This window comes from Nomascus leucogenys, chromosome 10 (assembly GCF_006542625.1).
Source record: "Nomascus leucogenys isolate Asia chromosome 10, Asia_NLE_v1, whole genome shotgun sequence".
NCBI lineage: Eukaryota > Metazoa > Chordata > Mammalia > Primates > Hylobatidae > Nomascus > Nomascus leucogenys.
The window spans coordinates 52,385,139-52,413,119 of NC_044390.1; the positions used below are offsets into that span (position 1 = coordinate 52,385,139).

The 27,981-nt window shown below is 56.1% G+C and overlaps 1 protein-coding gene across 4 annotated transcripts in view; it reads right to left on the bottom strand.

Annotated features, from left to right (window-relative positions):
* CRTC1 (CREB regulated transcription coactivator 1) overlaps positions 1-27,981 on the bottom strand; it is a 99,653-nt gene that overhangs the window by 14,010 nt on the left and 57,662 nt on the right. For 2 of the 4 annotated variants that reach the window (XM_030820382.1, XM_030820380.1), the window contains exons 2-10: positions 25,616-25,732; positions 24,483-24,530; positions 22,686-22,823; positions 21,531-21,592; positions 18,791-18,885; positions 14,980-15,065; positions 8,974-9,014; positions 8,310-8,530; positions 3,027-3,151 (exon numbers count right to left, since the gene is read on the bottom strand). In XM_030820382.1, coding sequence (XP_030676242.1) covers positions 3,027-3,151; positions 8,310-8,530; positions 8,974-9,014; positions 14,980-15,065; positions 18,791-18,885; positions 21,531-21,592; positions 22,686-22,823; positions 24,483-24,530; positions 25,616-25,732 — 933 coding nt within the window. The remainder of the gene's footprint in view (positions 1-3,026; positions 3,152-8,309; positions 8,531-8,973; positions 9,015-14,979; positions 15,066-18,790; positions 18,886-21,530; positions 21,593-22,685; positions 22,824-24,482; positions 24,531-25,615; positions 25,733-27,981) is intronic. The other 2 variants (XM_030820383.1, XM_030820381.1) reach the window with 1 other exon arrangement.

Genomic DNA, 27,981 nt, shown 5'->3' on the forward strand with positions numbered 1-27,981 from the left:
CTGGTTGTCAGCGCCTAGTCCCCTCAGGCCCCCACAGCCTGGAATGCTCAGCAGGCGAGGTGGAAGGGCCCTGTGATCACAGGCAGCCCCTCGGCTGGGTGCTCCTCACAATGAGGGAACCCAGGCTAGAGAGGGTGGGCCTCATCCAGGGCCCCAGGGGGTCAGCTGGAGCTGGGCAGGACCTGACCTCCGCTTGTTGTGCCTGTACCCGCACTACACGCCGCGCAGCTCAGGCCAGTCCACCAGCTGCAGGGCAAGCCCAGGATGGCCATCCCTGGTGGCTCAGTGAGCAGCCAGCTCCCAGCTCCTGTGGGTGCCGCAGGGAAACCTCAAGTGATCCACTTGCCTCGGCTTCCCAAACCCCCCTGCCTGAAGCCTTGCCCACTCTGGGGATGCTGGAGAGGCTGGAGTTGCTGGAGATAACCAGCATGGCCCCTCACCAAGGGCTGGCTCAGGCCTTCGCAGAGCTGGAAAGAGGAAAATCAATACAAGGGAAGTGTGTGATGTTCGCTGTCTGTGTGGAAATTCACAGCCAGGGGCTACCAGGCTGACAGTCCTTGGGAAAGGTGGGGTCCCTGCCCTCTAAGAAAGGCTGAGCATGCCCAGGGGCTATGGAACAAAAACCACTTAGCAGGATGCCCGGCCTCTGAGGACCAGTGGGTCATTTGTGAAGAGAAAGGAGTTTCCAGATACAGGGAAGGGGCAGGTGTCAGATTAAGACAGCCTAGCTCACAAAGTGGCTGAAGACACAGCTGCCAGGAGCCAGCGCCCACAGCTCTGTCTGGATCTTGATCTGAATAAGACAACTTTGTAAGCGGACAGGAGACGTGGGGGCCGAGGGGCAGGGAGAAATGGAGTCCAGTACCAGAAATGCATTGCCAGGTACCAAGGAACTACCATTAACTTTGTTGTAGGTGGACAATGCCACTGTGGTTACATTACAAACAAACAAGTGACAGGCGCGGTGGCTCACACCTGCAATCCCAGCAATTCGGAAAGCTGAGACGGCGTGATCACTTGAGGTCGGGAGTTTGAGACCAGCCTGGTCAACATGGAGAAACTCCGTCTCTACTAAAAATACAAAAAGTAGCTGGGTGTGGTAGGCACATGCCTGTAATCCCAGCTACTTGGGAGGCTGGCACGAGAACTGCTTGAACCTGGGAGGCAGAGGCTGCAGGAGAGCCAAGTGCATGCCACTGCACTCCAGCCTGGGCAACAGAGTGAGACTCTGTCTCAAAAAAATAAAATTAAATTAAAATAAAAAAAAATTTTTAAATGTCCAAGTTCTCTGTTAGGGTTTTTTTTTTGTTTTTAAAAAGACAAAATGGATAAATTTCTAGAAATGCACAAATGACCAAAACTGACTCAAGAAAAAACAGACAACCTGAATAGCCTTATAAGAAGGAGATGAGATTGGAAACTTCCCAACAGATTTGAGCTAAGACACAGGTGGCTGCACTGGTGAATTTTACCAAACTCTTTTTTTTTTTTTTTCTTTTTTTAAGACATGGGGTCTCACTATGTTCCCCAGGCTGGACTCAAACTCCTGGGCTCAAGCAATCCCCACTTCAGCCTCCCAAGTACCTGGGACTACAGGAATTTGCCATTACACCTGCCTAATTTTACCAAACATTTAAAGAGGAATTAAAAATACTTCCAAAAAATAGAAGAGAAGTGAACATTCCTAACTCATTCTATGAAGCTGCATTGATTAGGTAAAAAAGAGGGAAGATTCAAATTACTAAAATCAGAAAATGAAAATGGGAACTTTGCTACCAACTTTACGTAAATAAAAAGGATTATAAGGCTGGGTGCGGTGGCTCGTGCCTGTAGTCCCAGCACTTTGGGAGACTGAGGTGGGCAGATTGCCTGAGGCCAGGAGTTCAAGACCAGCCTGGCCAACATGGCAAAACCCCATCTCTATTATTATTTTTTTTAATTAGCCAGGCGTGGTGGCGTGCACCTGTATCCCAGCTACTCAGGTGGCTGAGGCACAAGAATTGCTTGAAATTGGGAGGCAGAGGTTGCAATGAACCAAGATCATGCCACTACACTCCACCCTGGGTGACAGAGCGAGACTCTGTCTCAAAAATTTTTTAAAAAAAGGGATTACGGTCAGGCGCGGTGGCTCACATCTGTAATCCTAGCACTTTTGGAGGCCAAAGGAGGCAGATCACTTGAAGTCAGGAGTTCGAGACAAGCCTGGCCAGCATAGTGAAACCCCATCTCTACTAAAAATACAAAAAAAACAAAAAAAATTAGCCAGGCATAGTGACGCATGCCTGTAGTCCCAGCTACTTGGAAGGCTGAGGCAGGTGAATGGCTTGAACCCAGGAAGCAAGATTGCCATGAGCCGAGATCGCGCCACTGCACTCCAGCCTGGGCTACAGAGCAAGACTTCGTCTTAAAAAAAAAAAAGCGGGGAGGGGGGATTACAAAACAGTATTATGAAAAATTTTCTGCCATCAAGTTGGATAGCAAAGACGAAATGGACAAATTCCTAGACACATAAAAACTACCCAAAAAAGTAGATAAGCAAATACAGCAAATTGAAAAATCAAAAGCTAACCTCTTGAGTTTGTTCTTTTTTCTTTGAAACAGAGTCTCACTCTGTCTCCCAGGGTAGAGTGCAGTGGTGTGATCATGGCTCACTGCAGCCTCTACCTCCTGGGCTCAAGTGATCCTCTCATCTTAGCCTCCCTAGTAGCTGGGACCACAGGCGCACATCACCACGCCCAGCTAATTTTTCTATTTTTTGTAGAGATGGGGTTTCACCATGTTGGCCAGGCTGGTCTCAAACTCCTGACCTCAAGTGATCCGCCCGCCTCAGCCTCCCAAAGTGCTGGGATTACAGGCATGAGCTACGGCACCTGGCTTGAAAATTTGATAATAAAAACTAAAAATGTTGGGAGCATTCTCAAGGTTTTGTGGCCTCCTGGAAGGAGCAGGAGGCCTTCCAAGAGGTAGAGCCAGGCCTCCACCTTTCCCTTTCCCCCTCCCACTTGCCCCCCACCTTGCCCTCGCACCTGAGTGATGGGTGACAGCGGGGACAGGGTGGGCGATGCCTGCTGACGCCTTGCCTCTGTGCTCAAGGACAGGGGGCTGACGCCAGCTGGGCGGTGCTGTGGAGAGGAGCCAGGTGTGTTCATTCCTGGAAAGGAAGTAGGAGGGAGGGAGAGTGGGTGTGAGACTGATCACTGAGAAAGGGCTGCTTGTACACCCACAGTCACACTGCATGGGAATAGCTCAACTGCTCAGACAGAAGCCCATGGACATGTCCCAACTGCCAAACCTGGGCACCCCCCAAAGGCCCTGATCCCTGACCTGAGGATCCCACAGTCCTGCACAGTCTGTTCTCCTGCCTTCCAGGAAGGGGGTGTCTCACAGCCAGCCAACCAGCACGTCCCCATCTCTGGAGCATAATATTGGCCCCCAGATGGGCATGTGACCAGGCTGGCCCAATGAGAGCCTTCCCAGGGACTTTGGATGGGATTCCAGGAAGGGCTGTCTGACGCCGTATGTGGGGCATCCTGTGGCAAGGCGAGGAGCCAGCTGAAGGGCTGTGGGGGAGAGGCAGCATCTGAGCCTGCTTCCCACTTTCAGGAGACAATAAATGGGTTTTTTTGGCTGAAAATGGCTTGAGTTGTGGTTAGCTGCAAGCCAGCAGGCCCTGCCCAATGCTGTGGTTTTGCCCACCACCTCGTGGATCTTGCCCTCCTTCAGTGAATGTGCCCATTCCTGTAGCTGCTTCTCTTGGCCCCCAGACCCGAGCACCTGCTGTCCCCCATCCACTTCCTCCTGCCCAGACCTGGTGCATTCCCCGGGCTGCAGTGCCACCCATCAGGCTGTCTGAACTAAAGAATGTCACTCCTCAACATCCTTCCCCCTCTCTGCCCTGGGGTCTGACACATCATTCCTGCTAGAGGTCCTGCCAGGGGCCACCTCTTCACCCCTTCCCTCACCCCAGCCCCGAAGGCCCTTGCCCTGAGCAACCAAATCCTTGGATTCTGCTGCAGTGATGAAGCTGGGTGAGGTCAAGTTCAATGTGGTAGTAGCTGGGGCTGGCTGGGTTATTTTGGGCACCATTCCAGGCAGGCAACAGTCCCCTCGATGGCAGGGGGAGCCCTGCAGGCCTGGCCTGACCCCCATCCACTCTGGAGACTCGGTTCCCTGGTTGGTGAGATGGCGACGATAACAGCCGCTCTCTCCGGTTCAAAGTGAGGCCCTGGTGAGGTCAGGAGCAGGCTCTAAAGAGCATCTGGCCTGCAGTCAAGGTGGGGGTGAAGCCGCCTGACTCACCCCAGGAGATCCGGGCACCAGATTAACCTTGTTCCGGCAGATGAGACGGCAGGTGTGTGGGCCCGTGGGAACACACCCAACAAGCGCCAAGGGGAGATGACAGACAGCCTTGTCCGTGCCCAGGGCAGCTGCTCACCGGGGCGAGCTCGGTCACGCCTGCACTTCCCCTCGGATGCCCTGGCAGCTCTGCTTGGCTGCACACTGTGGGAGGAAGCCTGGTGCTGTCAACTGCTCCCCAGGCAGCAAGCGCCCTTTGCAGACCCTGGCATCCAGGGAGGCATCAACAGAGGCCTGGGCGGGAGGATGTGGGGGAAGCCTGCTCAGAGCACACTCAGAGTCACGACCCTGGGCCACTCCCTCATCTTCTCCTGAGTGTCTGCCACTTCGTGCATCCAGCAGGCCAAGAGATGCTCGGTGCCAGGTCAGAAGCAGAGGTCGGGCTTGGTACAAAGTAGGGGCAAATGTCAGGAGCGTGTGAGGGTACGGATGTGGGACAGGGGCGGGTGGGGCCTGAGGCAAACCAGAGTACTGTGGCCCGTCTCGAGGTGCAAGACATCGGCCATGGCCACTGGGCTGTCTGATTCTTCAAGAGAAGCCAGAAATCTGGTGTTCTACTGGCATTCCCCTGGTTTTTCAACGTTGATTCTAAGTACAGTCACGCATCACTTAACAATGGGGGTGACTTCTGAGAAACGCGTTGTCCGGCGATTTCATGGCTGTGCATGAGGATCACAGGGCAACTTACACAAACCTGGATGGCAGAGCCTCTGCACACCTCCGCCAGATGGTAGGGCTCTTGTTCCCAGGCTACAAACCTGTACAGGGTGACTGTCCTGAATACCGTCAGCCAGGCACAGTGGCTCACGCCTGTAATCCCAGCACTTTGGGAGGCCGAGACAGGCGGATCACCTGAGGGCAGGAGTTTGAGATTGGCCTGGCCAATGTGGTGAAACCCTGTATCTACTAAAAATACAAAAATTAGCCAGGTGTGGTGGTGGGCACCTGTACTCCCAGCTACTTGGGGGGTTGAGGCAGGAGAATCGCTTGGACCCGGGAGGTGAAGGTTGCAGTGAACCAAGATCATACCACTGCACTCCGGCCTGGGTGACAGAGTGAGACTTTGTCTCAAAAAAACAAACAAAAACAAACAAACAAAAAAACAGTAGGCAACTGTAGCACAAGGACTTGTGTGTCTAAGCCTACAAAAGGAGCAGTAAGACACGGCATTATACTCTGATGGGGCCATGCAGGAATATGTGGTTTGCTGTCATCAGAAATGTCAAGATGTGGCGTGTGGCTGTATCACAGATGCACAACTGTGGGCCCACACGAAACATACCATGGGCTGGATTTGGCCCTTGGGCTGCCAGTCTCTAACGTCTGCCCTGAACACAAGGGGGTTTTTAATCTTCCACCGGCTGCAAAGTGAGCTCTCGGCCACCCCTAGAGAGGCCAGTTGGCCCAGGAGGGCGGACGGGCGCCTTGCTGTTGAATTCCTTTTGGCAACCTAGCTCACCTTCGGGAACAGGCACAGAGCCAGCTGGAGGGGAAGTCTGGAGCGGGCAGGGAGAGCTGCCAGGGGAGGGCGGGCCAGGTGTCAGGGCCCGCCCGGCCTCAAAGCTGGGCCAGGAAGGAGGAGCCAGGACCTGCCCTCCTCCTGCACTCTGGGAAGCAGCCAGGGATACGGGAAATGTAGATGGAGCCAAGCGGAGTACTGTCTCCCCGGCTGCAAAGGCCTCTGTCTTCCTTCTGAGGGAGTTCACGTTCTGACTGGCGGGTGGGCTTGCAGGGAGGGAGGGGGCCACCTTTGTGTGTGCCAGGGGCCGAAAGCTTGGCTTGATTTAAAAGGCGTCCAGAAAGCAAAGCCCCCGCCAGGCGAGCTGCTTGGGCGGCAGGTTCACAAACAACCCAACACATGTCAGGCATTACCGGGCTGCTCCGGCCAGCGCCGGCTCCAGCTTCCACATATGTTGTGTGTTTCCTTGTGCTTGTTTAGACTAGGCGCCGGCTGGAGGTGCGCAGCTCCCGGGCGGGCACTGGGGACTTGCCAAGGACCCTCCAGCGGGAAGGGGGCTATGTGCTCTGGTGGCCATGAAGAGATGTGAGGGGAAAAGCAGGGGCTGGGAGATGGCGGCTTCTATGCAGGGCAGGGGTACCTGCAGCCCCAGCGCTGGCCTTCGGCTTTCTGGTTCTGCGCAGGTGCCTGTGGATGCCACCTGCCTGGCCCTGTTTATCTGGAGACAATGAATGAAGAGGGCTCCTCCGAATCCACTGTTTTCTGGGCCTTCTCTGGTGCCCTCTGTCCAGTGGCAGAGCCCTGCGGGCCCAGGGCCCAGGTGTGGGAGTCAGAACGCAGCCTTGATGCACTCGGGCTGGGGCCCTGTCCCCTCTTCACTGTTCTGGTCCCCATGCCCTCCTCCAAAAAACCCAGGAGCATTCACGTCACCCTCCACGCCCCTTGCCTACCCCTGGCCCTGCTGGCACCAAAGCCAGGAGCGCCTCCAGGCTCCTCCCTTTCCTTCACTCCCTGCATCAACCCAGCTCCCAGGCTGGCCAATTTCACCCTGGAGTCTCCCAGCAGAGCCCCCCGATTGGGGTGTTGTCCTGCTCCAGCGGCTGCCCCTCCCAACAGCTCCTTCTTCCAGGGCAGCCAGGGGGACTCCGCCAGTTACAAATGTAAGCATGTGACTGTCTCATAGAAAGCCCTGCCTGGTGCTGCTTTCCCAGCCTGGGGCAGAGGCAGGATGGGCTGGTGGACTGGGCCGGGGCCGGTTCATTCTCCAGCTCTGGGGCAGGACAGAGCACAGTGAGGTGGCGTCTGTCACCCCCACCCCCAATGCATCCCCCACGGCCCCTCCAGCCTGTCCTACCCCCTAGGCCTAGTTGGGGCCACACCACTTCTCCTCCTTGGAAGCCAGGTGCCTGCCACCCCGGGATGCAGGTCACACACTGCACAGCCGATGGGGATGCAGGCAACAGCTAAGGACGGAGCAGCAACGTGGGCCAGGGCAGGGATGCAGGAAAGCAACGTGGCAGGAGAGGCCAGGGCCGGGACGGCCTTGCCAAGGGGACTAGCTCTGAGCAGGGCAGGGCAGGGGAGGGAGGGAGGCCTGCAGCCTCCTGGAGAGGAAGGACTACATGTGCAGAGGCCCTGAGATGGGACTGGGGCTAAGGTCAGAGGGTGGAGGGTGGGCCAGGGTGGACATCCCAGACCCGGGAGGCCTCAGGCTTTCACTGAGAGGGAGCTGGGGGCCGTGCGAGGTCCCAAGTGGAGGAAGCCATGGCTGGTGGCTGTTCTCGGTGGGGAGGGGGCTGGGGGCCTGGGGAGAGGGACCAGGTCAGGCCAGGTCCTGAGGGCGGAACTGACAGGAAACGCTGACAATGGGTCAGGTCCAGGTCCGGGAAAGGACAGAGGAGTTGGGGGACGCCTCTGCAATCAGTGCAGCCACAGGAGGGGGGTCCAGGGGTAGCAGGGCGGCAGCAGCGCCAGGAGCTATTGGGATGGGCGAGGGGCCTATGCGACGTCCCTGTGGATGTGGTTGAGGAAGAAAGGAGTGTGGAGCTGGAGACAGGGGTGGGGGGTGGTGGTGCTGGGATGTGACAAGTAGGTGGTCGCTGTCAGATGTCAGGTGGAGGAAGCAGGTCAGGCCTGGTCCTGCCCCCCAATGAGGGGCTGGGGGCGAGGAGGGGCGGAGGGAAGGCCTGGCCCACCCCAGCTGGGTTAAAACCCCCAGGGCTTCCCTCCTGGACTCCCCAAAGCACCATCACACACCCTCAAACCCACTCTCTGGTGTCTGGGGGCACCACACGCTCCTTTCCACCAGGCCTGCACCCAGGCCCCACCCCTGCCTGGGATGCCTGTGCCCGCTGGGTCAGCCTGTCGGCTGCCCCCCAGTCCTGTCCCCCATGCCCTGGTATTTGGGACGGGACTCTGCCAAGTCATCCTGCAGATGGCCGGGTTGTCTCCACAAGCCAGTGCTCTGTCCGAGGGCGGACTGTCCCTGCCTTACCCTGGCCGGCGCCACCGATGCCCAGGTGCGTCAGGTTGGCCGCGAGGTTGCCGGTGCTGCTGGAGCTGCTCAGTGCGGGGAAGGTGGGCTCCTCGGGGTCCAGCGGGGTCGGGAGCGGGGAGGGGAAGTGGATGTTGGTCAGGTCGGGCAGGGAGCCCCCTGTGTTATGGGTGGCGGGGATCAGGGCTGTAGTGTTTTCCTGGTCGGCAGACGGGAAGATGCTGGGAAAAGGCCAGAGGCAGGCAGGATGTGAGCTCAAGGGGCGGGGCTGGCGGCAGGGACAGGGGGCTGGCGGCGGGGACAGGGGTCTGGCGGGAGAAAATCAGCGGGTGCAAAAGGACACCCCCCATCAGGTGCTGTGTGCTTGGGAAACCACTGTCGGCTGGCACCAGGCTGGGACCTTGGAAAGCAGCCTATCACCCGGTGAGGACGGTGGGGGCCCGGGGGCAGCAACCTCCCTGAACCCAGGAGAGGTTGAGAGGGCATCATCCCTGGGAACGAGGTGCCTGAGGGGTGGGCATGTGGGGGCTCTGTCACTGGCCTCTGGCCACACGGTGTCCCTCTTGCAGGGACTTGCAACCTCAAGAGAGTGGACAGAATGCCCCGGGGTGGACGGAGCAGCGCAGCAGCTGCGGTGTGCGGGGTTGGCCCCGTGGAGACTTACTTGATTCCAGGGACCTCACAGGACTTGGGCCTGGACCCCGTCTGAAAGAGAAGACAGGAGAGCCTGAGCCCTGCGGCACACCCTGTGGGGCCCTCCTCCTGGGCACTGGGCCTCCTTGAAACGGCTGATCTTCCCACAAAGCCCAGAGATGCACCATGAGAACCAAGCTTGTTGGGGCCACAGAGCCCCACAGATGGAGGACGGGGCACCCCCCAGGGTGGAGGGGCGGGCCCCAGACATGCCCAGGGCGAAGCCAAGAGTTGCACAGAGAGGGTCTCCCTATGGGTCCCCTCCCCCTGCTCCTGCCCTCAGTGGGCAGTCTCTTTTCAGAGGAGTCTGGGGAGAACGTGGTATGTGGATCTTTTTAAATTTGTATTCTATTTCATAGAGACAGGATCTCACTTTGTCACCCAGGCTAGAGTGCAGTGGTGTGATCACAGCTCGCCGCAGCCTCAACCTCCTGAGCTCAAGTGATCTTCCCGCCTCAGCCTCCTGAGTGGCTGGGACCATAGGCACGCGTCACTGCACTACGCCTGGCTGCTTTTTAAATTTTGTGTAAAGCGCCTCTTGACACTCCCAAGGCTGTACCACAGCAGTCAGCAGCCAGCACAGCAGAGGGGCCTCTGCTAAGCTGGCCGCTCTAAGCCCTGGTACCCGAGGCTAAGTGTCCCTAGAGCTGTCCCCAACCATCCATGCCGTTCCAGATCATGGTGGTAGGGGTTCGGGGGGCAGGAGTTGCCTCTGTCCAGTGCCCACCGGGCAAGTTTATGAGCAGCCACCAGTCTCCAGGGAGTGAATCAAGCCCAAGGCCCAAAGGAGGGAAGAACTGAGTCAGAGGAGACCCAGGAGGCTTGGACCTGATGCCCTAAATTCAGTTCAGAGGTCACTGCCCCTGTCTTGGGGCTGACCAGCTTTGCAGCAGAGACCTAGACATGTGACTTCCCCGGGGACCCTCAGGGTCTGCTACTTCCTGAGAGTCCCGAGACATCCCTCTGCTTTGTGGGCAGCCACACTCATCCTCCACTGACTAGGGTTTGGGTGGCCCTCAGCATGACACTGGTTTTTCTGCTTGGCTGAGGAGCACTCTCAGGACACTTTCGGGACGTGGACATGGTGTAAGGAAAGGGCCCACAATAGGCTCTTCTTGGACAGTGGCCCACAGAGCCTTTGAAGTTCAGGGTCTCGGGAAGGGCTCCTCTGCCTTTTTTTTTTTTTTTTTTTTTTTTTTTAGGGACGGGGTCTCAATCTGTCTCCCAGGCTGGAGTGCAGTGGCAGGATCTCAGGTCACTGCAAGCTCCGCCTCCCGGGTTCACCCCATTCTCCTGCCTCAGTCTCCCGCGTAGCTGGGACTACAGGCACCCGCCACCAAGCCCGGTTAATTTTTCTATTTTTAGTAGAGACGGGGTTTCACCGTGTTAGCCAGGATGGTCTTGATCTCCTGACCTCGTGATCCGCCCACCTCGGCCCCCAAAGTGCTGGGATTACAGGCGTGAGCCACCATGCCCGGCCTCCTCCGCCTTTAAAAGAAATGTTTAATTTTAATTTTAATTTTTAATTTTTATTTTTTTTGAGACAGAGTCTGGCTCTGTTGCCCAGGCTGGAGTGCAGTGGCATAATCTCGGCTCACTGCAAGCTCCGCCTCCCAGGTTCACGCCTCTCTCCTGCCTCAGCCTCCCGAGTAGCTGGGACTACAGGCACCTGCCACCATGCCCAGCTAATTTTTTTTGTACTTTTAGTAGAGATGGGGTTTCACCGTGTTAGCCAGGATGGTCTCAATCTCCTGACCTCATGATCTGCCCACCTCAGCCTCCCAAAGTGCTGGGATTACAGGCATGAGCCACCACGCCCAGCCTAATTTTTGTTTTTTAATTTTTTTTAAGAGATGAGGCTCACCGTGTTGCCCAGGCTGGCCTCAAACTCCTGGGCTCCAGCGATCCTGCTGCCTCGGCCTCCCAAAGTGTTGGGATTACAGGTGTGAGCCATGGCACCCGGACTGAAGTATGGACTTTCACAGCAACGGGAAAGAAAATCATAATCCCGGCAGAAAGACCTGCCGGGTACCTCCGAGGGCTTCTGAGGCAGGGTGGGGTCTGGCTCTGGCTGTGAGGACACAGTAGGGTAGCAGGGCAGCCTCCGAGTCCCCACCACTCACAGACAGAGTCTGGTGAGTTGGCCCTGGGGAGGGGGTGTCCAGGAAAACCTTCCTGGAGGACCCAATGTTTCCTCTCCTGTGAGTTGGGGGCACTAACACCAGCCAAGACATGGGATCACTGCAGGCCCTGGGGAACTACAGGCTCCAGGTAGGGCCCCCTGAGACTCCTGTTCAAGGACAAAGGCAGGACCGTCCTCTGCTCTTGGCAGGCATGACCAGACAGAACCCCAGCCATGGATGAGGCCTCCCAGTGTGACATGTTTCTGCCCCTGGGGCCCTGGGGCAAACACTTCTGGCTGAGTTCTTTCAGGATCATCAGATGAAAAAGGCGAACGCGCTGGCAGAGGGTGGGGCTGGCCTCAATATGCCCACACCGTGAGGGGGCAATGCCCAACCCGCAGCCACTGGGGTGCCCGAGGGGTGGCGTGCGACCGGCGGGCGTTAAGCCTCTGCGGGGAATGCCGGCTGAACGGGTTTCTACTTGGCCAGAGCCTCCTTCATTCTGAGAGTAAACATTCGCTTCATTACCGGATTTCTGCAAAGCACGCCGGCGATCACGTTCTCAAGAATACTTTGAAAAGCATTCCACCAACATTATGGAGACATTAATGGATTTCTGAGCAGTATTAAAAATTCACCCACCACCCCACTCCACTATCAGGGGTGTGTCTCCCTCTGCAAGGTGACTGTCGCCATCTTCCTTTTCTTGAGTAACGGCAGAACATCCAGCTGTGTGGGTGCACCGTGGCCTGCTGCTGGACATTTGTTTTCTAGTTTTGTTTGTTGTTGTTAGAATTTTTTTTTTTTTTTTTAGAGACAGGGTCTTGCTGTTGCCCAGGCTGGACTTGAACTCCTGGGCTCCTGGGCTCAAGTGATCCTCCTGCCTCCCAAGTAGCAGGCACACACACACATCACACTAGCTAACTGTTTTAAAATGTTTTGCAGAGACCAGGTCTCAGTATGTTGCCCAGGCTGGTCTCAAACTCTTGGGCTCAAGCAATCCTCCCACCTTATCCTCCCAAAGTGTTGGGATTACAGGCATAAGCCACAGTGTCCGTCCAGCCTAGAGTTCTTTTTTTTTTTTTTTTTTGAGATGGAGTTTTCGCTCTTGGAGCCCAGGCTGGAGTGTAGTGGCGCAGTCTCAGCTCACTGCAACCTCCGCCTCCCGGGTTCAAGTGATTCTCCTGTCCCAACCTCCCAAGTAGCTGGGATTACGGGCAAGTGCCACCACACCTGGCTAATTTTTTGTATTTAGTAGAGACGGGATTTCACCATGTTCTCCAGGCTGGTGTCAAACTCCTGACCTCAGGTGATCCACCCGCCTCGGCCTCCCAAAGTGCTGGGATTACAGGCGTAAGCCACTGCACCTGGCCTAGGGTTCTTTTTTTAAAGTTTTTTTCCCTGCAAGAGTGGAAATCTCAGTGACTCCTTGTGCCAAACTGAAACACAGAGACCGAGCCCAGGAGTTTGAGACTAACTTGGGCAACACAGTGAGACCCCCGTCTTTCACAAAAATTAAAAAATAGGCCAGGCGAGGTGGCTCATGCCTGTAATCTCAGCACTTTGGGAGGCTGAGGCAGAGGACTGCTTGAGCCCAGGAGTTCGAGACCAGCCTGGGCAACAAAGTGAGCTCCTGTCTCTATAAATGATTTAAAAATTGGCTGGGCACGGTAGCTCACGTCTGTAATCCTAGCTACTCAGGAGGCTGAGACAGAAGAATCACTTGAACCTGGGGGGCGGAGGTTGCATTGAGCCCAGATGGCACCACTGCACTCCAGCCTGGGCGAAAGAGTGAAACTCCATCTCAGAAAAAGAAAAAAAAAAAAAGTCAGGTTTGGTGGCACGTTCCTATAGTCCCAGCATCACAGCAGGCCGAGGCAGGAGGATCGCCTGAGCCCAGGAGGTTGAGGCTGCAGTGAACCGTGTTCCCGCCATTGCACTCCAGCATGGGCAACGGAGCAAGATCCTGCCTCAAAAAAACAAAAAATACAAAAATTTGTCAGGCATGGTGGCATGCACCTGTAGTCCCAGCTACTCTGGAAGCTGAGGCAGAGGACTGTTTGAGTCCAGGACTCCAAGGCTGCAGTGAGCTAGGGTGGCACCACTGCACTCTTGCCTAGGCATAAGAGAGACCCTATTTCTAAAAAAAGAAAAAGAGCCTGTCATCCCAGCACTTTGGGAGGCCGAGGAGGGCAGATCACTTGAGGTCAGGAGTTTGAGACCAGCCTGGCCAACACGGTGAAACCCTGTTTCTACCAAAAATACAAAAATTAGCCAGGCATGGTGGCACACGCCTGTGACCCCAACTACTCGGGAGGCTAAGGCAGGAGAATCACTTCGCTTGAACTCGGGAGGTGGAGGTTGCAGTGAGCCGAGATCACGCCACTGCGCTCCAGCCTGGGCAACAGAGCAAGACTCTTTCTCAAAAAAAAAGAAATAAATAAAAATAAAAATAATTAAAACAAATACAATAAAATTTAAAAATAAAAAGAAAAGAAAAGAAAGAAAAAGAAATACACAGATGGATATAAAGGGCTGACAGCGCCACTCACACTCACCAGGACAGAAGACGCACAACCCTTGTGAGACACCCCTCAGTCAGGTCTGCCTGCTGGTATCTGTGCAGCTGCATCTCTGCATGTTTTATGCCTTTTCCAATATTCTTATCCTACTCTGTCCACATGACAATAGTATCAGGAGTGTCTCTCATGAGTTTAAAATTTCTTCAAAATCCTATCTCCTCGAGGGACTGAGGACTATTTCCTCAACAAATCCCTTACTCCTGAAATGTGCAGGCTATTTCTAGTTTATTGCAAAAGCTCTGGAAAATACCTTTAAAAAACACATCCCTCCTTATTCGCTCCTCAACTCTCAATGATTGAATTCCCGAAGAAGAAATTATTGGAGCAAATACTTTTTTTTTCCCCCACCAGAAGGGGTCTTGCTCTGTTGTCCAGGGTGGAGTGCAATGGTATAGTCATAGCTCACTGCAGCCTTGACCTCCTGGGCTCAAGCGATACTCCCGCCTCAGCCTCCTGAGTAGCTCAGAGTACAGGTGCACATCACCATGCCTGGCTCATTTTTTGTAGAGGCAGGGTCTCACTTTTTTGACCAGGCTGCTCCCAAACTCCTGAGCTCAAGTAATCCTCCCACCTCAGCCTCCCAAAGTGCTGGGATGACAGGCGTGAGCCATGCACAGCCTGGAGCAAACCCTTTTGAAAGGATTTTGGCACAGGCTGGTGCCTCACTTTCCCATAGGGGAGGAGTAATTCGCATTGCTGTCCCTTTTGCTGCAACTTGACCAGCAACGGGCTTTAATTCTCTTTTTTTTTTTTTTTGAGATGGAGTCTTGCTCTGTTGCTCAGGCAGGAGTGCAATGGCACAATCTCGGCTCAGTGCAACCTCTGCCTCCAGGTTTCAAGCGATTCTCCTACCTCAGTCTCCCAAGTAGCTGAGATTATAGGCGTGCACTACCATACCCAGCTAATTCTTTGTATTTTTAGTAGAGACAGGGTTTCACCATGTTGGCCAGGCTGGTCTCGAACTCCTGACCTCTGGCAATCCGCCTGCCTCGGCCTCCCAAAGTACTGAGATTACAGGTGTGAGCCACCGCGCCCGGCCTGGGTTGTAATTCTTTGTGCAGTTCTGGCCTGTTGGATAAGGCCTGCTGTTAGTGATCTTAGTGATCAACAGACCTAACAGATTCTCTGAATTTGAAGACGGAAAAATCAGAGTGAGGTTCCCTGTCTCGGGAAGGTGAAGCCACCCCAACCTGCCATTTTGTCACCTTTGCCCAGGTGATGCCCGAGAAGAGAAAGAAGAAAAAAAGTTTTTGAAAGCTCATAGGCTCTTACCTTCTTCGTGTCCCATGCTTGCTTGGAAAGGTTTTTGTCTGCCTCTGATGTGGTCTCTTCCATTCCTGGGACTGTTAACAGTAAGACTGGGGAGGTGGGAGGGGGAGAAGGAGAATCAGAGAAGAAATTTCTTTGCAGCCGCATGGTGGCACCAGGAGGACACGTCCCTGACACACGGAGTCACGGCCATGGTAAGACTGCAACTGTCCTAACGGGAACTTCTGTGGACTGTACTAAAACCACAAAAAAGGGCTTCATGACAAACAACAACAACTTTATTTATTTATTTGTTTGTTTATTTATTTATTTATTTTGAGACAGAGTCTCGCTCTGTCACCCAGGCTGGAGTGCAGTGGCACAATCTCAGCTCACTGCAAGCTCCACCTCCCGGGTTCACGCCATTCTCCTGCCTCAGCCTCCCGAGTAGCTGGGACTACAGGTGCCCGCCACGACGCCTGGCTAATTTTTTTTTTTTTTTTTATATTTTCAGTAGAGATGGGGTTTCACTGTGTTAGCCAGGATGGTCTCGATCTCCTGACCTCGTGATCCACCCGCCTTGGCCTCCCAAAATGCTGGGATTACAGGCGTGAGCCACCGTGCCCGGCCCATCAGCTTTAAATGAGTCAGAGAATCTGTGACTTAAGGAAAAATAGGCCGGGCGTGGTGGCTCACGCCTGTAATCCCAGCACTTTGGGAGGCTGAGGTGGGCAGATCCCCGAGGTTAGGAGTTTGAGACCAGCCTGGCCAACATGGCGAAACCCTGTCTCTACTAAAAATACAAAAATTAGCCGGGCACAGTGGTTGGGACTCGTAATCCCAGCTACTCAGGAGGCTGAGGCAGGAGAATTGCTTGAACCAGGGAGGCAGAGGTTGCAGTGAGCTGAGATCACGCCACTGCACTCCAGCCTGGGTGACAGAGTGAAACTCTGTTTCAAAAAAAAAAAGAAGAAAAGAAAGAAAGAGAGAGAGAGAGAGAGAGAGAAAGAAGGAAGGAAGGAAGGAAGGAAGGAAGGAAGGAAGGAAGGAAGGAAGGAAGGAAAGAAAGAAAGAGGGAAACAAGGCTGGGCACAGTGGCTCACACCTGTAATTATAGCACTTTGGGAGGCCAAGGCAGGCAGATTACTTGAGCTCAGGAGTTTGAGACCACCCTGGGCAACATGGCAAAACCTCACCTCCACAAAAAATAAGCAAGTTGGCCGGGTGTGGTGGTGCTCACCTGTAGTCCCAGCTACGCGAGAGGCTGAGGTGGAGGGCTCGCTCGAGCCTGAGAGGTAGAGGCTGCAGTGAGTTGTGATCATGCCATGGCGCTCCAGCCTGTGTGACAGAGCAAGACCCTGTCTCTAAAATAAAATAATATAAAACAGCAGCTCTGGAGCCTAAGGATGTGTGAATTCTGCTTCCCACAGAAGAGGCTGAACCAGCGTGGGCCTCAGAGGCGTCAGGCTACAGAGAACAGCCAAGAATCTCTCCCAAGAGCAGCTGCCTAGCTTGTGTGTATATTTTTCTTTCTTTCTTTCTTTTCTTTTTTTTTTTTTTTTTTGACAGTCTTGCTCTCCCACCCAGGCTGGAGTGCAGTGGCACCTTGGTTCACTGCAACCTGCGCCTACTGGGTTCAAGAGATTCTCCTGCCTCAGCCTCAGATTACAGGCATGTGCCACCACGCCCAGCTAATTTTTATATTTTTAGTAGAGACAGGGTTTCTCCATGTTGGCCAGGCTGGTCTCAAACTCCTGACCTCAAGCAATCTGCCCACCTCAGCCTCCCTCCCAAAGTGTTGGGATTCCAGGCGTGAGCCACCACGCCTGGCCTTAGCTTGCATGTTGTGTTCCGCATCCACCACTTGATCTTGCTTCCTGCTCTGGGCTGCTGGCACCCAGTGGCTGAACCTTTATTGAGCCCCCGGCACCAAGCACAGGGGTTCAGACCCTGTCACTCAATGCTCATGGAGGTGGGACCGGTGCACTCGTGGCAGCAGCGGCCCCATGAGTCGGCCACAATGTCAGCCAGCCCCAGAGCAAGAAGTGGAGAGGGAGAGTCTGAGTGACGGGATGGATGGGCATCAGTCGAGGCTCTGGAACCAGCTGGGCCTGAAGGTGCCTTTCCTTGGATCTTTCAGTCAAGGTAAGAGTAAACATTTCCCCATTTTCTTTTTTCTTTTGAGACAGGGTTTCCCTTTGTCACCCAGGCTGGAGTGCAGTGGCGTGATCTTGGCTCACTGCAACTTCCACCTCCCAGGCTCAAACAATTCCCCCTCCTGCCTCAGCCTCCCGAGTAGCTAGAACCACAGGCATGTGCAAACACACGCAGTTAATTTTTTTGTATTTTTGGTAGAGACGGAGTCTCACTATGTTGCCCAGGCTGGTCTCAAACTCCTGGCCTCGTGATCCGCCCACCTCGGCCTCCCAAAATGCTGGGATTGCAGGCGTGAGCCACCGCACCCAGCCCATTTCCCCATTTTCTTTATGCCTGTTGCACATTTCATTTTTTTTACTTGTAACTGGGAGACCCATGATGAGCACAGCCAGATAGGCCAACCCTTCCTTGTTGAAAGCCAGGCTGCGAGGAGGCAGCCAGGCCAACCCCAGCCCTGTCACCACCTCAGGCCCTCCTAGGAGAGCGGGGATAGATGATGTGTCCCCACCAAGCCCCCACTCCAAGGCCACTAGGGGTCCCACGTCACAGTTCCTTTCCCGGGTTATGGTGTCCCAGGGGATGGTGACATCCTGGTGCCCACCCCTCAGACGTCCTGTGTTTGTGGGGACCTAGTAGGACAGGCAGCAGTCTCAGAACAGCCTGCTCATTAGGAATAGCAGGGGAGCCCCAGGCACTGTGCCATCCTCAGCACCCCTGGGTGTTCCAGAAGCCTCATTTTCATTATGGAGACATTCTATTCTCCCTCCCGTCTCTGCTGCACGCTGAGCCGGAACCCTGGAGTGAGGTTCTGGCCAACAGTCCTCCTCCTCCTCCTCTTCCTCCTCCTATCAGCAGAATCTCCCTTGCGTGTTAACCACCCACTCAGTGAACAGCAGCAATACAAGCATAGGTATGTGAGCCCTAAGCACGTGCAACTCCCTGGCTTCAGCGCCTTGGGCTACACCAGGTTCCCTGGGGCTGGCCTCACAGCCTCCAAGCTCCCTTCTCTGATGGCACCACCCCAGTTTTTAAGACAGCAGATGCCCTCCTTGAAGGTTCCCAGAGTGCCGCCTCCACACCCGGCTTCAAATTGGAGCCAAGGACCTGGGTACAGATCTGCCCCCGCCGCAGGGGTGTGCATGGCTCAGCTGGAGGCGACACTCTGGCCAAGAGTTGGGAAGAGATGGCCTCTTTCTCACTCGCTATAGCTAGGACGGGCCCAGGGGCTGCAGACGAGGAGAGTTCTCAGCAGCAGAGCCAGGAAAGTCCAGTGGGAGGCAGTGGAAGGAGCTGAAACCTGTGGCTTGAGGTCGACCCCTGGCCTGCTCTGTCGTGAGCTGACAAATGCTCCTTTGCATGGGCTTGCTGCCGCTACATTTGAAACAAGCATCTGTGCAGCACCCAGACTTGATGGCCACGCCCTCAATCCAGGAATGGGAGCCAACGTGTGCCTGCAGGGTTGTTTTCTCTGCCTAGAAAACTCCTATGCACTCTTCAAAACCCAACTTAAGTAGCACCACCTCTGAAAGTTTCCGATCCCCTCCCCCGATCCCTCAGCATGGTCTGAATCTTCCTTTGAAGGGCCATCTGCCCACAAGCTTGTGACCTCCTGGAGAACAGGGGTTACCTGCTGGACTTGCCTCACCTCAGCAGAGACACCCGAGTCCCCTGTCCATACCTCTTTTCTGGTGCACGTCCTGGGACCCACTGGTAAAGGATTCTGGCTGCGTGGGCGTCATTGTGCTCTGGTGCAGGGCGGAGTCAGAATTGGTCCTGGTGGGGAGGGAGGAAGAGACAATGAGCCTGAGCCCAAGGCAGACAACGCGACAGTCCTGATCCCAGCTGGGACATGCTGGATGGACAGGGTGGCAGCTGTAGATCATTTTTGTGACCTGCTGTACCTGAGCAAAGTCTCAGGACCTCATTCTAAAAAGAGCCACCAGAGTGACTGTGGTGTTCATCTGCAAAGCCCGTGAAGAACAAAAAGCAGCCGGGCGAGGTGGCGCACGCCTGTGGTCCCAGCGACACAGGAGGCTGAGGTGAGAGGGTCACTTGAGCCCAGGAATTCAAGAACCAACCTCGGCAATAGAGCAAGGCTTCTTGGCTTTGGGGAAAGGACGGTGCTCTCCTGCTGAAACCTCCCAAAGAAGGAGCCCCACAGGTGCCCAGCCTTGGGGTATGAGCCTCCAGCCTGCCACCGGGTCCCCTCTTAGTGACAAACACAATCAGGTGACTGTGCCCTCTGGGATGCTCAGTGTCACACAAACCCAGTGTGACAGGTGGAAGGGGCTAGAAGGCACCGGAAGGAATGAAGCCACTTAGAGGCCCCCGTGGTTGGGAAGCCAACCTGAGGCAGGAGGTCTTCCTTCAACCAGCCCAGGAGAGGCTCTTCCCTCTGCCTCCAGGGACCCCATTTCCCTCTGGGAACTGATGGGGAGAAGGCACAAGCCCACCCAATCTGCTCCTGGCTGCAGGTGCCTCAAGAGTGGGTCCCCAGAAAACCTCCTTGGCTGCGAGGCAAAGTATGGGTACAGCCACCACCAGCTATGTGTCTCTGAGCAAGTGTTCTGACCTCTCTGTGCTCAATTTCCTCATGTCTAAAATGGACTACAATGGAGATGAACACACTGCCCATTCCATAAAGCTCCATTCATTTTATGTAAGTTAATGAATGTGATGATAGGAACAGGGCCCGACCTATGATATGGGCTTGGTGAGAATTTAATATTGTAGTATACATATATATTTTGAACAGCTTGCTTACTTTTCTTCTGTTTACTAACGTGTGTGTATGTGTGTGGTGTGCGCGCATATGTATGTATGTATGTATATGGTTTTTCTTTTTTTTTTTTTTTTGAGACAGGGTCTCACTCTGCCCCGCAGGCTGGAGTACAGTGGCACGATCATGGCTCACTGCATCCTCAACCTCCCGAGCTCTAGTGATCCACCCGCCTCGGCCTCCCAAAGTGCTGGGATTATAGGTGTGAGCCACTGTGCCTGTTACATATATTTCTATTGTAGTAAAATATATATAACAGCCAGGCATAGTGGCTCATGTCCTGTAATCCCAGCACTTTGGGAGGCCGAGATGGGTAGATCACTTAGGCCCAGGAGTTTGAGACCAGCCTGGGTAACGTGGCAAGATCTTGTCTCTCCAAAAAAAAAAAAAAAAATTAGCTGGAAGCAGAGGTGGGACGATTGAGTCTGGGAAGTCGAGGCTGCAGTGAGCTGTGATCGCACCATTGCACTCCAGCCTCAGTAACAGAGTGTGACCATGTCTCAAAAAAAATTATATATATACACACACGTTTGTATACATATGTATGTAAATATGTGTGTATACATGTATAGTTTTAACTGTTTTTAAGTGTATAGTTCTGTGACATTAAGTACATTCACATTGTTGTGCAACCATAATCTATATTATTGTATGTTTTTATATTAACTACATTATTGTTATTTTAGGCCCCTGAGACAGGGTCTCACTCTGTGGCCCAGGCTGGACTGTAGTGGCATGATCATAGCTCACTGCAGCCTTGACCTCCTGGGCTCAAGCAATTCTCCCACCTCAGCCTCCCAAGTAGCTGGGAGTACAGGCACGCACTACTACATCTGGCTAATTCTCTCATTTTTTGTAAAGATGGGATCTTTCTATGTTGTTCAGGCTGGTCTTCAACTCCTGGGCTCAAGTGATCGCCTGCGTTGGTCTCCAAAAGTGCTGGGATTACAGGCGTGAGCCACCGTGCCTGGCCTGTATTTTTCCTAATCTTCCATCCTAAATGTATTAATATAATTTTATCATCACATTTTTAATGGCTGTTGAGTAACATGGGTACGTGCTCTGAATACAGCATTAAATAGGAAAGAGCAAGCTACAGTGCTGAATATGCGGTTTCGTCCCACTTTCTTTTTCTTGCGATGGAGTCTCACTCTGTCACCCAGGCTGGAGTGCAGTGGCTCGATCTCAGCTCACTGCAACCTCCGCCTCCCGTGTTCAATTATCCCACCTCAGCCTCCTGAGTAGCTGGGATTATAGGTATGTGCCACCATGCTGGTGAATTTTTGTATTTTTAGTAGAGACGGGGTTTCACCATGTTGGCCAGGCTGGTCTGTCTCGAACTCCTGACCTCAAGTGATCTGCCTGCCTCGGCCTCCCGAAGTGCTGGGATTACAGGCCTGAGCCACCACTCCTGGTCCCACTTTTTTTTTTGTCATAAACGGAAGGAAGGGAAATGTTAGAAGACCCCCCAAAGCTGGAACTCCTGTTTCAGGGTGAAGGCTAATTTCTAGAAACTTCTGGATGCATCTTAGTTCGGTCATTTTTTAAGCGACTGTGTCCTGCTTTTCCACATGTAACCATGTTGAGAGTCTGGTTTTGTTTCCAACAAGAAGGAGGCGGGGGGGCTCCAGCCACTGACCTTCTCCAGCTGGTGTCCGCGGGTGGTGAGAGGTACACGGTGCCATAGGGGCAGCTGTCGGCGTGAGCGTGAGTTAAGGGGGCAGTGCCACTGGCTGAGACCCCGCCTCCAACAACACACTCTCAGCCCAGGGCAGGAAGCCCCGGCTGGCTGGCTGGGGTCGGCCTGGGGCCTGCAAACAGCTGGGACCAGTAGGGCGGGGGGCGTTTCCTGCCGGTCTTTCCTGCCTGGCTACAAGCAGCCCCCGTTCCAGGGGCTCTCCAGGGGTACGGCCCTGTCCACCTAGCACTCAGCACTCTGCTCTGTGAGCGCACGTGCGGGCTGCACCTCTTCCAAGGGAGGGGGTTCTGGGCTGTGAAAGTAGGGCCTGTGGGGGCGCTGGGGAGTCTGAGTTCAGCTGACCCTGGTCTGGACTCTCCATCCTGGGCAGACGGGGTGGCTCCTGGGGCCCAAGGGCTTGGTCTGGGGCCCAGCTGGTCGAGCTCCCCCAGCCCACGGAAATGAGAACCGGAGAACAAGCTTCTCTGTTCTGGAGAGCCGGGGTATCCCGGGAGCAACCTGAGGCCGCTCAGACTCTGGTGTTGTGGGGCCCGGCTGGCTGAGTACCAAGGGGCGGCTGAGTTGGAGGGGAGTGGGGGACTCTGGCTGATCTCTGCTTGACCGAGTCGGAGAGGCGAATTTTACTCCTGTCTTACAGAGATGGAGCCTCCCTTGGGTGCGTCCGGATCTCACACAGACCCCCTTAGCCCCACTGCCTTGGCTGGGCTGCCCTCCGTGCAGCGCATAGGAGAGGCCTCATCAGCTCACAGCCTTGACTGTGTGGGCTCCCTGCTCACCGCCTTCCTGGCCCTACTGCCCTGCCAGGTGTCTAAGCCCTCTGTGGTCAGGTATCACCTTCCTCAACTCCTGCCTTGGAAGCTGTTCTCTGTGCCCCTTGAGCCCCCAAGTCTGGCCAAAGGCTCTAGGGCTTGTGGAACAACCTCCTCCAGGAAGTCCCCCAAGCTGCCCTGAGATCAAGCCTCCCAGATGGTGCTGCCCTGATTCTTCCCAGGGCTGGAAGCAGGCAGCCGTGTCAGAACCTGCTGGGTAAACTTGGGGTCCTGCCGGCACTGACAGGGCCTGGCCCCCACCCTCATCCTCTGGGGAAAAGGATATCTGCCGTCCGTGTTTGTCCACTGACAGGGGCCGGCGGTGTGGGGAGCCGAGCCGGCCACGCTCCCGGTACACCCTGTCCACCAGCCCATGGTGTCGGGTGGTCCGGCTGGTGTCCAGGCCCGAGGATTGGAAGGGGGTCTGGGGGAGGAGGAGATGGAAACAGAGAGAGAAACCCAAACAATGGTTACCAGCTGTGGCCCCAGCGCTGGCCCCAGAGTCTGATCGCAGGGCCCCCCACTCCGGAGCACCCTCGGCCATCGCTCCACAGCCTGGGATGGGCTTCTTCCTTCAGCCCCAGCTCCTCGGCTCTCCAAGCACTGGGGGGCAGGGAGGGGGTGTGAGCTGGGGTCCCGGGAGCCAGGGTGGCAGGGGCGTGCAGTGCAGCTGGCATGCACAGGCCAGGCAGAGCGGCACAAGCTCGGGGCCAGCGCCCGCCGGGTGCCAGGGGTGTAGCCGGCCTGGGCAGCCCTCCTCCCCAGCCTCACCAGGTGCAGACAGGCCTCCGCCCTCTCTCTCTGGGCCTGGACGGCCTCCTACCCCCACCTACGTCATCCCTGGAGGGGCCTGCCAAGAGACGGCCCAGGGGCTTCCAGCCCAGGGCTGTTTTGGGGCCCACCTGGCCAAGCGCGAGTTCCTGGGAGGCTTCCTTGTGGAGCCCAGGGCTGCTCTTGATTGAGACGCGGCCCCCACACACCCTCCCCCGCAGCCTCCTCCAGGCACTCCAGGCACCACCGGAGCCAAGTACAGGCGCCTTCCGGAGCCATGGCCCACTGCTTGGCTGGACGGGGCTTCCTCCCAGCACCTGGGGCTGGCACCAGGCTGGCCCTCCCCAGGCCCTGCTACATGCCTGGCCTCATGCCCCCGGGGCTGCCAGGAGCCCGCCCTGACCCTGTGTTGCCCACTTGCTATCTGACCGGGGTGAGATCAGCAGGCTCTGCCAGCTTTGGATGCAGCCAGTCCCCCGGTCTGGCCATCTGGACCCTGAGCCCTTGTGCCTTCTCTGGGCAGCCGGGCAAAATGAGACTCTGATACTAAAGTGAGTCTCTTCTCCAGAAGCCTGTCCATGGCTAGGATCGCTGCTTTGTCCCAGCCTCGGCCAGAGTTCAAGGCTGACTACTGTCCCCAGCCCTGGGGACCCCCAAGTCTTTCTTTGATCCAGCATGAACTCTGCTGGTTTGGGTCTTTCTGTGGCTCTTGCCCCCAAAAGGCTGTGGGCATGGGAGACGTGGGCCTGTGACGATTAGGGTGGGAATTGTGCTGTCCAGCGCACAGGCTCCTCAGGGCAGGGGCCATTCATCTCCTTCCAGAGATGCCTTGAAGCCCAGAGGGAAACTGAGGCAGCCAAAGCCGAGTCAGAGGCAGAATGAAGCGGGGGCTGGCCACACCCGGGCTCGCCACGTCCTGCCTGCTGGCCTGGTTTGGGAGATGCGTAAACGTGTGTGTGTGTGTGTGTGTGTGTGTGTGTGTGTGTGTGTGTGTAGGGACGGACCATGCAGCTTTGGGGCACATGCTTGGATTCTGCTCTGCTGGACCCCAGATGGGGATGCGCGGCTGTGGCATCTGCCCCAGATGGACCCCAAGAGTCCCCAGGGCCTCTCGACGCGACCATACGCACTTCCCGAGATCGGGGTGCGGAGTGGATCCATTTCCATTTGGCGGACGGGACACCTCCACCTCCCTGGGAGACGCAGGGGCGGCCGCTTGGGGAGCTCAGGGATCCCCAGCGCCCGCACACGGGTCGGGGTCTTGCAGGCTGGCGCCGGGGACGCCGCGGCCTCAGCCTGGGGGCTCATTTACCAGAGAGACAGGAGCCGCTGCCAGGGCCTCCCCCAGAAATCCGCTGGGCTGAAAATGCAAAGAACCGAGACTTTGAGACGCTGCTGCCTTGCCTGGCCCCAAAGGCGGGATGCGTGGGACCCCCCTCCCCAGGCTGTGGGCCTCGGGCAACAGACACCCAACAGGGTCCTGTGCCCCTCAGCCCCACTCAGGCTGAGCTTGCCCAGAGAGAGACTCTCCTCCAGGGAAGAGGGGACAGGAGAAACAGGAAAGGTAGAGAAGGGCAGGAGGGGAGAAAACCCGGCTGGGAAGGGCTGTGACAAAGAACACGCCCAGCATCAGTGACGGCCCGCACTCAGTGTATGCCGGGGAGGCGCACCGTGGTAGCCAGCCCAAGGATCCCTGCCCTGTCCAGCGGCGGTGCAGGTGGTGGTGGAGCTGGTGGGTGACTCGGGAGGGGCCCCGGCTCCATCTGGCCTGTCAGTGGCCATGGCTGTGTCCGAGGTGGTTTTCTCAGCCATAGAGTAGGTGTGACCCCCCCAGGGGGACCTGTCCATGCAGAGCCCAGACACCGTCCTGGGGGTGGCCCTGATTCATAAGCCAGCTCCCTCGGCCCCACCTCATCTCCATTTCCACCCGCAGACCAGGGACAGGGAAGAGGGCCGCTGTGGGCCTTATCTCCTGTTTACGATAAGGCTGTGCACGGCGGCTGTGCGGCCTGCGGGAGCCGCGCTGTGTGGGCCTCTGCCAAGAAACGTTTGCAGACAAGTGGGGTCAGGCCGCCGGGCCTCCTTCTGAGAATTGCTGGGCTTGCGGATTAGTGAGGCAGGACAGAGCCAAGCCCCAATGGCCCCGAGCGGTTCCCGCTGCCGCACAGCCGGCCAACAGGTGTAGCGGCTGCCGAAATGCTGGAGGCCAGATGGAGGGCTCGCCTCGGGGTCTGCTGATGGGGAATGGGCTGCAGGGGATCTTGGTGCACCCTGGTGGGGCCACTTTGCTTCCTCTGGTTCCCAGGACAGACAAGGAGAAGGCAGGGGTTGGGTGGGCTCCGCCAAATGTCTGATGACCCCAGCTGTCCTCAATGTCTGGCCCCCAGTGGGAGGCTGGGGGAAGCTCCCCACAATGGGGGCAGGGCCAGGGGGTGGGGCACTCACCTGGAAGGGCAGGTCCATGGTGCCACTCCCGATCTGGTTCACGTTGGGCAGGGACCCGCCATAGTACTGGCCGCGGCTGGGGCCCAGTTGCAGGTACTGGGATTTCTGGAGCTGGAGCTGCGAGAGAGAAGCCAGCAGCTGCGGGAGGGGTCACCTCCCAGGCTCACCTCAGAGTGCCAGCCCCAAAGGCACAAAAAGACCCAAGTGGTGGGATTGACAGCCTAAGTGCAGAAGTTTGCAGGACCTCATGACCCAGATGCTTAAGGAAACCAGGTGTCCCTCCACCAAAAATGGCAGAATCAGAAACCCGAGGTGCCAGGACGGCTCCCCAGGCGGGGCAATGCACCATGCAGAAACCCATGACTGTGAACCTGGGGAGTTGGCTGCCTTGCTGCTGACTCGGCCAGTCAGTGAATGAGCAAGAGAGGCACTGGCGGGCCTGCAGCCTGCCAAGGAGGCCCCTCACCAGCCCAGGGGAGCCATTTCTTATCACGGCCAGAGGCTGTGACTTGGCAGGACAGGCGGCTTTCCACTGGCCTGAATTGGAGGAAGCTGTCTCAGAAGCGTGGTGACGGCCTTCAAAGCATGGGACTTGTGATCCCGATGGCAGCCCACACAGAGCCAGAGCAGCCAAGTCAGTCCCCCAGACCCAGCTTGAGTTCTAGAGGGTCCTGAGCCCCATGTTCCTTCCTCGTGGTCCCTCCCAGCCTCTTGGGGGCTGGGCCCAGCTGAGCGCCTTCATCTCGGCTCCATCCCTGCTTCCCACTCCCTGATGGCATCGGGGCACAGAACCAGGGGCCAGGAGCTCCCTGACCGGTCACGCTGACTCTGAACAGGGCTGGAACCTGGCCTCCTCCCCTTCACGTGGCTGATGCTGATTTGCCAGTATCAGAGGCCCCTGACCCAGGTGGCACGACCCGAGGCCCTTGGGGATGCTGGTCCATGATGCCCGCCATGCAACTGGGGGAGGCAGCCACTGTGAGGAAAGGCAGCACTGGGCAGGCAGGAAGGAGGGGTGGTTGTCCACTCTGGCCCAGCAGGGGCGGTTGCTAGGGTGGATACTGTGTACACAACAAGGCCGACTCGTTCCTTACAAACAGCTCCTGGCAGTGCGTGGAGAGCTGGCTGCCCCACCACCCCAGCTTCCTGGGGGGCCCTGGACACCGAAGGCGGAAGTAAAGCTCGGGAACTGGCCGCCTGCCCGGCTGAACACCTCGCCCAGGTAAACAGCTGTTTCCTGTGAGCTGAAGTGGAGCCGATGGTAAGATTAACCTTGTGTGTTATTGGGTGGCTCTCGAGGGCCTGGGGGTCCGGCCCAGGGTCTGTGCTGGGAGCCCTTGGTGGCCGCTGGCCAGAACATCCACAGTGTCCCTCCCAGCAGTCACACCAGATGAAACAGGCCAGCTCCGGGCTGCAGCAAGGGGAGGGGGTGCAGGGTGGGGGTCCTACAGCTCCCACTCCACACCTACCTGGGCATAGGTCGCCTGTGGCCTCCTGTGACTTTATCCACCCTCTTCTGTGTCCAAGTAGCATGACAGAAACCTGTGCTACGTTCACCTCTCACTGACTGTATGGCCCTAAAGGCTGTGACCCCTCCTGGACCTGTGTCCCCCACCTAGAGTGAGTGCTACAGGTGGGTGTGAGAGGGACACATGACGTGTGACACAGCAGGTACTCATGCCACATGTGCTTTCTTCACGGGCTGAGCCGCCAGCTCCCAGGAGGCCAGACATCAGGGGCAAGAACTCCCTGAAGCAGCTTTGTTTGCACTATGTCCCCGGGCCACAGGAAACCTGGGATGCGGGGACAATCTACAGGACTGGGGATGCACAGAACTCTCATGGTTCCCAAGCCCCATCTCTGTCCAAACCTTGCCCACAATACCCAGCTCCTGTCCACTTTGCTGGAGGCACTCAGGCTTCGGAGCACAGCCCCCAGGCCAGGAGTGGACACTGAGTGGGGACTCTGCTCTTCTTTGTTGTTGTTGTTTGTTTGTTTGTTTTTTGAGATGAAGTCTCGCTCTGTTGCCCAGGCTGGAGTGCAGTAGCGCCATCTTGGCTCACTACAACCTCCACCTCCCAGGCTCAAGTGATTCTCCTGCCTCAGCCTCCCAGCTAGCTGAGATTATAGGCACCATGCCTGGCTAATTTTTTTTTTTTTTTTGTATTTCTAGTAGAGACAGGGTTTTTCACCATGTTGCTCAGGCTGGTCTCAAATTCCTGACTTCAAGTGATCCACCCGCCTCGGCCTCCCAAAGTGTTGGGATTATAGGAATGAGCCACCGCGCCTGGCCTCTGCTCTTCTTTTGGGAACCCCATGCTCATTCTTGGTTTTGCATGAGGAGTTGTACAGTAAAGGGTTAAGCC